Below are 10,288 nucleotides of genomic sequence, written 5' to 3'. Positions count from 1 at the left end.
CTTCCTCCTCGACCCCGGCCCTCCCTGCGTGGACGCCGCCCCGGCCGGCCCACGGCCTAGCCTGGCCGACCCCCTGCTGGTCCGACCGGCCGGCCCCTCCGGCGACCGCCCCCTGCCGCTCCGGTGGTCGTCCCCTGCCCCGACCGGCTGCCCCCTGCTCCGGTGGTCGTCCCCTGCTCCGGTGGTCGCCCCCTCATCCGTAGGTAAGATTTTTTTACCTTTTTGTGTAGTAATGTTGTAGATGAATGCATATATATGTATAGTAATAGATGATTAGATAGATGGATGTTAGATAGATGAATGAAATGAAATTGAATATAAATGTGAAAAAAATTAAGTGCACAATGTGAGATAGATAGATGAGATGAATGGATATTTGTGTAGTTTTACTATGTTTTTAGATACATACTCAATATTATAGATATATGTATTGTGAAGATGAGATGAGAGGGAAGAGTAATTTTTTTGTGAAGATAGAGAGAGGAAAGTTAAAATTTGGATATGATGAGTGGTTACTTCATCAAGTTGGTCTTGCTAAAACAAGTTTGTGATATGATGTGATGTGTGATGATGCTTTATATGTGATGTGATGACCTAATTTTTTTCATTTGGTTGAATTTAGAAGATTTCTGGTGTTGCCTTCGGTGGAGTGATCATTGACGTTGGAGCTCTTGGTCTTTGATTGTCCCTTCGCTGATCGACTACATCATCTACATCCGAGGGTGAGCTACAAATCCACCACCTCATACGTTCTTTTAATCATGTCACTAGATTAAATTTTCACATCAAGTCGCGTAACCTAGGTCTCCCGTCCGAAAGGGTTGCATCGATAAATATGCATTCAATTGCATATTTATCACCGCAGCTCTTTCGGATTGTCCAGCGCTTTCCACGGACAGCCCGAGGATGTGTAGATTGGGCACGTTGTTCATGCTCTACCCCGTTCCGAGACAGGATTTCGGCGGCGCCTCCCTGTTGTTCTCCGGATGCACATTCTCCCGGCATTTAGCCGAGACGTGTATTTGGAGAACAGCGGGGAGGTGCTGCCGAAATTTTGTCTCGGAATGGGGTAGAGCATGGACAACGTACTCAATCTACACATTCTCGGGTGGGATTAGGACCCATCTTTACCTATTAGAGATGTAGGTGGATTAAATGTCGTTTCTCGTCAACCTTGCAAAAAATAAAATATTGATGTGAGTAATTTAAATGAATCCTTAATTTTGTTGTGTGGCTTCCAATAAAGCAGAGATGGCAGATAATCAGTGGATGTATAGTGGGTTTTTCCGTCGGAATCAAGTAACAACAGAGTGGGTCGAGAAAACTGATGTGTTTTTGAAAGAGATATTCCGTAGTCCAATGAGGATGATGCCAGAATGCCCGTGTGCCAGATGTAAGAGGCGTATCCGCAGAGATAAGAGTGAGATGACTAAGCACCTTCGCACGCATGGATTTATGCCCAACTTTAATATGCCGATAAACTTTGCCCAGCGGGACCGTGGTAGAGAGGATGTGATACGACAACGCGTCGCTGGTTATAAGGACGATGGGGTTAGAGACATGCTAGATGATGTCTTTGCTGCACAGCCGACACCTTCGTCACATTCAGCGAATGAACCGGAGGAGCCGGAGGAAACTGCAAAGGCCTTCCTGGAAATCTTGGCCTCGTCAAAGAAACCTCTCTATGAGGGTGCCAAGCTGTCTGTGCTGGATGCCATCTCGCAACTGATGGCAGTCAAGGCTGAGTACGGCTGTAGCCGAGGTTGCTTCGAAGCATTTCTGGGAGTATGGGCTAATAGCCTGCCTGAGGGCCATGAACTGCCGAAAACCATGTACGGTATGAAGAAAATCATGAAGGCGCTCTCGATGGACTATGAGAAAATACATGTTTGTCCAAAGAATTGCCTTTTGTTTAGGCATGAGTATGCGGATGACAAGTACTGTAGGAAGTGCGGTTCCTCTCGGTATATTGAGGTGGTCGATAAGCATGGTCAGAAGCAGCAGCTAAAAATCCCTGTGAAGGTTCTTCGGTATCTTGATTTTATAAAAGACTACAGCGCCTTTTCATCACCGAGGAGTCTGCCAAAATGATGAAGTGGCACAAGGAAGGGAAAAGGTACAATCCAAAAAAATTGTACATCCATCAGGAGGTGAAGCATGGAAGTCATTCGATATAGAGTACCCGGAGGAAGCAGCCGAGGCTGGGAATGTCAGAATTGCTATAACAGGTGATGGGTTCAATCCATATGGTATGTCGTCTAATCCATACAGCTGTTGGCCCGTATTTGTTATTCCGCCGAATCTCCCTCCCGGCACCATAATGCAACGCAAGACCATGTTCCTGTCGCTTATAATTCCGGGGCCTGAATATCCGGGGAAGAATTTGAGTGTGTTTATGCAGCCGTTGGTGGATGATTTGCACCATTCTTGGTACTTCCCGAGGTTGACATACGACCGACATCTGCAGAAAAATTTCTTGATGAAAGTTTGGCTACAATATTGCATGCATGACTTTCCCGGTTATGCCTTGTTCTGCGGATGGTGTACAAGTGGAAAGATGCCTTGCCCAGTGTGCATGCAGGCCTTGATTTTCATTTGGCTGAAGAAGGGTGGCAAGTATGTTGCATTTGACCTGCATCAACAGTTCCTCCCTCCAGACCATCCTGATAGGGAAGACAAGAAGAACTTCACAAAAGGCAAAGTTGTCCATGAAGTAAACGAGATTCCAATGTTTTCTGGTGCGGATGTGCTTGCTCAGCTGAAAGCTCTTAAGCCTGCCGGTGAAGGGAAAGGCAAAGGCAAAGGCAAAGGCAAAGCCACATGCGAAGACGAGGGCGAGGGCAAAGGAAAAGGAAAAGGTAAAGGGAAACTTTTTGAAGGATATGGTGAGACGCACAACTGGACTCACATTACCCCCTTCATGCAGCTTCCCTATTTTAAGGACCTCAAACTTCCATACAACATAGACGTGATGCACACCGAAAAGAATGTCGCAGAGTCCCTTTTTCGCACGATCCTCAACATTCCTGATAAGACAAAGGATAATGTTAATGCTAGAGTTGATCAACAGAATATTTGTGATAGACCACGTCTACACATGCAGCCTCCCGCAGGCAGTCGAAAATCTTGGTTCAAGCCAGATGCTGACTTCGTACTTAAAAAGGATCATAAGATGGAGGCATTCAGGTGGCTGAAACACGTCGTGAAGTTCACTGATGGTTATGCGTCGAATATAAGTAAGGGGGTCAATCTTTCAACGGGCAGAGTGACCGGGCTCAAGAGTCATGACTATCATGTATGGATTGAGCGGATTATGCCGGTTATGGTTCGGGGCTATGTTCCCGAGCGTGTCTGGCGTGCGCTTGCGGAGTTAAGCCATTTCTTCCGCACGCTTTGTGCTAAAGAAGTATGTCCTGAGAAGATAAAAGAAATGCATAAGAAGGCGCCGGAGTTGATATGCAAGCTAGAGAAGATCTTCCCGCCAGGCTTCTTTACTCCGATGACACATCTCATTTTGCACCTCCCGAACGAGGTATTGTTGGGGGGCCCTGTGCAGAATCATTGGCAGTACGGCCCTGAGAGACAGAACAAGCATCTGAGACAGAAATGTGGAAACAAAGCTAAGATTGAAGCTTCCATAGCTGAGGCAGTTATCCTAGAGGAGGTGGCAGACCTCAGGACAGCCTACTATCCGGACCATGTTCCCACGTTGCACAATAAGGTGTTTCGATACAATACAGAAGAACCCAAGTATAAACCCAAGTTGCCTCTATTCATCGGGCAAGGTGGTAGGGCTGGATGCTCGAAACCTTATCTCATGCCACGAGATGAGTGGGAGGATGTCATGTTCTATATCTTGCACAACATCAAGGAAGTTGAGGATGAGTGGATGAGGTAATACCTTAGCACCATTCTTTGAGTCAATTCGTTATGTTCACTTTGCCTAGTTCTTATACCGCTTTTCTTATTGTAGTCGATTCGTTGAAGAAGAATGGACGGGAATGCTGCCTCCTACTGAAGCGGAGGCACTTGCTCTTCTCCGAAAGGTTGCTGATGGAAGGAAAAATTTCGTTGCGTGGTTCATGGAGAAAGTAATTTTTCACACTTTCAATTAAACTCATGCACCCTATAATTTCAATTAAACTCATGCACCCTATAATTTCAATTAAACTTGTAGGGAAATGATCCGACCGAATCAATGGATGAAGAATTGAGATGGGTTTCTATGGGTTTTGATCCTGTCGTCATGACATGCGAAAAGTATGATGTGAATGGGTATCGCTTCCATACAGAGGAGCACCAGAACAGTCGGCCTGATCCCAAAACCATAAATACCGGAGTCTTCACTGAAGGAGATAATAAAGTAGATTACTACGGAAGGGTAGGAAAAATATATGAGCTTACATTCAAATGTGGCCGCGAACACCTAAGTCTCACTGTGTTCAAATGCCGATGGTTCGACCCCAAAAAGGGTCTGAGACATACGCCTTCTGTTGGTTTAGTTGAAGTTAAACCATCAACCGTCTATGCCGGAGCTGATCTCTTTATCGCCGCTACCCAGGCCACACAAGTATATTATCTGCCTTACCCATGCCAGAAAGAGTACCTAAAGGGTTGGGAAGTTGTGTTCAAGGTGTCGCCGCATGGTAAGCTACCGGACCCGAACGATGATGATTACTACAACATAAACCCCATGACATACGAGGGAGTGTTCTATCAAGAGGAACATGATGACGTGGTCCAAAGCAACGAGGATGATGACTTGGGTTATGTTGACCTGGACCCAAACGACGACGACGCACGGATTGATGGTGAGGCAGTTGTGAATCAAAGAGACATAATTATGCTTGAAAAGTTAAATGAAGACGCTGACGATGAGGAAGAGCCTCCACCTCCATCAGACAACGAAGAAGATATGCGTGATAGTGATGATGAGACCGGTCCACAAATAGATTACAATAGTGATGATTCATATGTGTTCTAGAAAATGTAAGTTCTTTTAATGATCATTACAATAGTATGCTTAATGTGCTCTCTGGTATTAATGTTTTTCCTGTATGCTTGTTTAATTGATATCCTTACTAATTGTTTATTCTCTTCTCAATGCAGGTTTAGTAATCATGGGCAAGTCCAGCGGCGCTAGTTTCCTTAGTGAATTTAAAGGACTTACTCGGAGTGGACGAGCCCACAAGGTTCCCTCCCGACTACGCGAGGATGACACCTCACAGGGAGGTGGAGGGGTCGGGGGAGGAGACCCTAGAGGAGGAGGTGGTGGGGGGAGAGCCCTTAGAGGAGGAGGAGGTGGGGGGAGAGGCAACCGGGGCAAAAAACTCCGGGCCGTGTCTGAAATAGGAGGGTCTTCTTTGATGCCCTCCTATACAGAGGCACCTTCTGAGTCTGAGGAGGAGGAGTACGTTCCTGATGGCGAGGAGGAGGAGGCCGAGGAGGGTGAGGAGGAGGCCGAGGAGGGTGGAGGGGAGGTTGATCCCGCGTTGTGGGGTGACTTGCCACCGGGTTCTTCGCAGGGGTGGCTGCGTGGTAATGCCGGACTACCTACACCACCTTCTATCGAGGAGCACAAGTGGCTCATTGAACCTGTGGGGACAGAGTAAGTGCCTCTCAATCATATTTTCAACACATGACAACATTTTCTTATTGTACACATGGCAATCATTTGATTCTTTTGCAGAAACTGGATCCTTCACGGAAAGGGCCGTAAACCGAACGGCCTTATCACTGTCCTGTTGAAGGAGTTTTGTCCTGGCCTATTCTGCCCGCGGCCAGACAGGGACCTGCAGCAGCGGGTTTTGTCCACGAGCTGGGCCCACTACGAGGCTTGCAGCAACGCGGAGTACGGGACGACCGCTAAGGCCGTGATCACCAAATTTTGGGTAAGTTCTCTTCTGAATCACTTGTCTTCAGTTTCGTTCATAGTTTATCATTGAATCACTCAACTCATGCCTTGTTTGCTTCTGGTTTTTGCATGATTGCAGCAACTCTATAGAGTTCTTGACGAGCACAAGGCCAGAGCCGACGTGGTCTTGCTTGCGGCTGCGAAGAAGAAAGCTCGTCAGTTGTAGTACGAGGTGCGCTGGGTTGCCGTCTCGTAGTACTACCACTACTACCTGCAACAAAAGATGCCCAAAACTCAAGCGCAGAAGCTACAACTTACCTTGAGCAAGGAGCAGTTCATGATGGTAACTATTACTAACTTTTCATTGTTTCAAGCAGTCAACTATATGTTTCGTGCTCACATGTCATGCTTCCAAAATTTGCATAGGTTGTTCCTCGTTGGTGCTATGGAAGGCATGACGGATGGGCGAGTTTGGTGGATAGGTGGCTCGGCGCCGATGCAGAGTTTGTTGCCAAGAGCATCAAGGCCCGGGCTAACCGTGGAGACGACGGGACACACAGCCAAGGAAACAGGAACCACTGGGGCTTCAAGGCCATGAAGGTATATCTATGTGCATGATGCATTTCTGTTCTTCTTTACGTCATGTTCTTATGTATGGCTGACTTCTATTTGACGTTGTAGGAGGACAAGTTGAAGAGGCCGCTCTCAGACATGGAGTCATGGAAGCTGGCCCGCGAGCGGAGTCATCGCAAGGAGGGCGAGAGCCAGTACTACGGCAAGACCGAGGAGCACCTGGGGTCTTACATTCATCACTATTAGGAGTTGCATCCGGATGTTCATGTTGCTGAGGTCGCCCAGTCTCAGATCGACGACACGGCGGTGGTGGCCATCCAGGGGAAGAAGAATGGCCGGTATCCGTGTTTTGATGGCTTGATCACTCCTTCGATCTCGTACACACGACTTCGGGCTAGCAACCCGAGCCAGTTAGAGAGTACGGGGCGTTCACAGACTACCTTAGCCCGCCAGCATGCTGTAAGTACTTCCTCTTTATCTTTTTCTATCTTGCATTCTCAGTTTATTTTCAGCATTGCTCACTTAGAAACAACCTAAATTATGTAGGCATATAAGGAGTTTGTCGAGCATAGGAATCTCGAGGTGCGGGAGTACTTGAAACGAGTGAAGGCAAACGATGATTACAACCGTCAGATGATGACGGTTAGTTTTGCCCTGTTAAAACCAACCTAAATTTTTGCACTTCCATTCCTTCTGATCTTCTAGTTTGCTTGTTTAACTAACATTCAGGCTATGTTGGCGTCTTGGACTAACCGCACGGATCCACCACAAATGGGACCCCCACCACCACCTGCGGGAGAACCCCCACACGTGCCCACGTTCGATGAATGGGTGGCACTAGGCAGTGATGGTCCGGTTAGTACATTTGCCTAACTACTAGCAAACTAGTTCTCGTTCATGAAACACTATCATATCATATTTACCGTTAGAATCTTTTCTGAAACATGTAGGGGACCGGTGGCTCGACTCCTGCTCCGTCGACCCCAGTCACTCCGATCTGGCAGAGTGGTGGTGGTCGCGATGGCGGTTTTGGCGGAGGTGGTGGTGGTGGTTTTGGCGGAGGTGGTGGTGGTGGTTTTGGCAGAGGTGGTGGTTTTGGCGGGGGTGCTCTTGCTTGATGATTCCGTGCATGTGGCCATCGTGCCATGCCTTTCATATTCCTACTTTTATCATGTTTCATGTCTTGCACTACTTTTATGTTCATGAACTTTCATCGGTGATGATCTTTAGATGATGTGATGAACTTGAGTATGTTTAGATGATGATGGTGAACTTGAGTATGTTCACATGATGAATTGTCATATTTCTGCATAATTTCATATTGTTCTGTTTTGAAATGCTGTCAAATGAATTGGAAAAGAGAAAACAGGGAAAATAAAAAAAAACAAAAAAACTATGCCTACGGCAAAGCCGTCGGCATATATACGCCCAGGAGTTACCAGGGCTTTTCACGTGGCAGAGATATGCCTACAGCAAAGCCGTAGGCATATATGAAAAACTATGCCGACGGCTTTGCCGTAGGCATAGCCCTGCCGCCAGGGGAAACCAGGAGCTGCCACGTGGCAGAGATATGCCTACGGCAAAGCCGTCGGCATAGATTTCCATCTATGCCGACGGCCAAGCCGACGGCATACCTACGCCACGTGTCGTCCCCTGAATCGCCAGCGCTGTTGACGGCGCCGTCCGTTGCCGTCAGACGGAAAACAACGCCGACGGCTAAACTATGTCGACGGCTGCCCCACGGCCGTCGGCATACGCTCCTATGCCGACGGCTATACTACGCCGACGGTTTGACACATCTACGCTGACGTGATCTACGCCGACGGGGCTATGCCGACGGCAGCCGTAGGCATAGATCTATGCCGACGGCAATGGACCTATGCCGACGGCCCTGGGCCGTAGGCATAGCCCGTGAGTCCGGTGGGGTGGAGAGGTGCAGCTCGAACCGCGCGGCCTCGTCGGTGGCGCCCTCATCGGCCGGGAGCGGCCGCCTGCGCCCCTCGTCGGCATAGGCGTCGACGGTGGCACGCGCCAGGTCGACCACGGTGGTGTCGGCGCCCAGCAGCACATGCACCGGCCACAAGCTCCGCTCCATCGTCACGTTCACCAGCAGCCGCGTCAGCCGCAGCGCCGGCCTCTCGGATAGGGCCGCCACCGGGTGGCATAGCAGCGCCTCTACCGCGGCTGGCACGTGCACTGAGCTCCTCATGGCCGGCCGGGATGGAGAGAAAAATCAATCAAGAATTCAAGATCGATATCGACGGTACGTATGTACGTGGCTTCTAAAGGCGCGATAGTGGACCGTTGTCTGACTGACTGATGTTTGCTCTGACACTGAGTCCGGCAACCAATATATATGTAGAGGCTTTGCGTGTGTGCTGGGTGGTGATGGTTAGCAAATTTGATATGATATTGATTGCGTTCGCAGGTGGAAGACGACGATTGAATCGGTGGAGGGAGCGAAGATGTACGTACGAACAATACGAGGCCACGCGGCGAGGAGGAGGCCGGATGACGGCATGCATGCACGACGGGGGAGGAGGTACGCGGTGATGGGTGGTTGTTACGTGCTACGGTCGGGGGCACGGCGGCCGGGGCAACGAATATACGTCCACGTCTTCCTGAAGACTCGAACTGAATCCACTACGGAAACGGTTCATGATCGATCGCCTATAATAACTAAAAAATGGGCAGGCGGGCTACCATGTCTCGGACTTCAATTCAACTTTCACTTCTGGGCGGGTTGTTTTGGTATCTTGTAAGACTTCTCTTATTTTCATTGAGAACTCTGTGGGAATGCAGATGCACGGTTATAGAAGAACTGCACTACTGGTTTAATTTGAACGTTGGAGCTATCTTCGTGCACGGCCAGCTGTGATAAGTTGTCCAAACAGAATCTATCTATCTATTATATTACATTATTAAAGCCATAAAAAACGAACGGTAAAGATCCAACATCATAATATTACGATATATCGACGGTAGCGATTAACAGATCTACACTAGGAAAGGCACGTGGTACATGAATCTTAGTACGTACTTCCTCCGTCCGAAAAATACTTGTCATCAAAATAGATAAAAAAAAATGTATATAAAACTAAAATACATCTAGATACATGCTCTTTTATCCATTTTAATGACAAATATTTTTGGACGAAGGGAGTAACACGCAGGAAGAGTCCACAGAAAGTTCAAAAGGAAAGAAAGGAGTCCATGCAGAATCCTATTCCTCGATCTAGGCAAGGCGGGCGGGGTGGCACATGGACATCTTTCTTTTTCATGACGAGGTGGCACATGGACCTTGCGCACGTGCACACACAAACGTTCATGCATGCACAAACGTATTTGAGTTGGACTCTAATTAACACTTGCTTTCTTTCACTAATTAGTAGACGTACGTAACAGTACAGACTTTTGAGTGAACCAGAAATCTTCACTGTGCACGGGTAAAAGCAGTTACGTCTTCGCTTTGCATCGATTCATTTGCAGAAGGCAATGCATAATAAATCTCAAAAATAAAACAGTGCTCCCAAATACTTTTAAAAACATTTTTGTAGCATCTTTTTTTTTGGACAAACCATCACAAAATGTTCCTTTTCAATAAATTTGCAATTAGGTGAAACACTGAAGAATGTTTTGTTGAAAAAAAATCAGCTTTTCAAATTTTACTAACAATTTTTTTTACTGTTCACCTGGGTGCATCTAAACCCGGGAGCCAAAAATCCATGTATGTACATACATGTAAAAGCAAAAATAATTACATCAACCTATTTTAAGTATAATGTTCATATTCATAACATAACTAGAGGAAAATCTCTTCTAATAAAACATATAAGCGTAAAAGAATTGAACAAGCTCCTG

General features: G+C 47.4%; 1 protein-coding gene across 1 annotated transcript in view; it reads right to left on the bottom strand.

The window, feature by feature from the left end:
* The window catches only part of LOC123084187 (uncharacterized), a 40,968-nt gene extending 32,332 nt beyond the window's left edge, over window positions 1-8,636 (bottom strand). The window contains exon 1 of the mRNA XM_044505915.1: window positions 8,354-8,636. Coding sequence (XP_044361850.1) covers window positions 8,354-8,636 — 283 coding nt within the window. The remainder of the gene's footprint in view (window positions 1-8,353) is intronic.
* Between the last annotated feature and the right edge of the window lie 1,652 nt (window positions 8,637-10,288).

The sequence above is a fragment of the Triticum aestivum genome, chromosome 4A (genome assembly GCF_018294505.1).
Source record: "Triticum aestivum cultivar Chinese Spring chromosome 4A, IWGSC CS RefSeq v2.1, whole genome shotgun sequence".
NCBI classification, from domain to species: Eukaryota; Viridiplantae; Streptophyta; class Magnoliopsida; order Poales; family Poaceae; genus Triticum; species Triticum aestivum.
The sequence above is the reverse complement of the archived record's forward strand: the minus strand, read 5'-3'. Positions and strand labels throughout refer to the sequence as shown.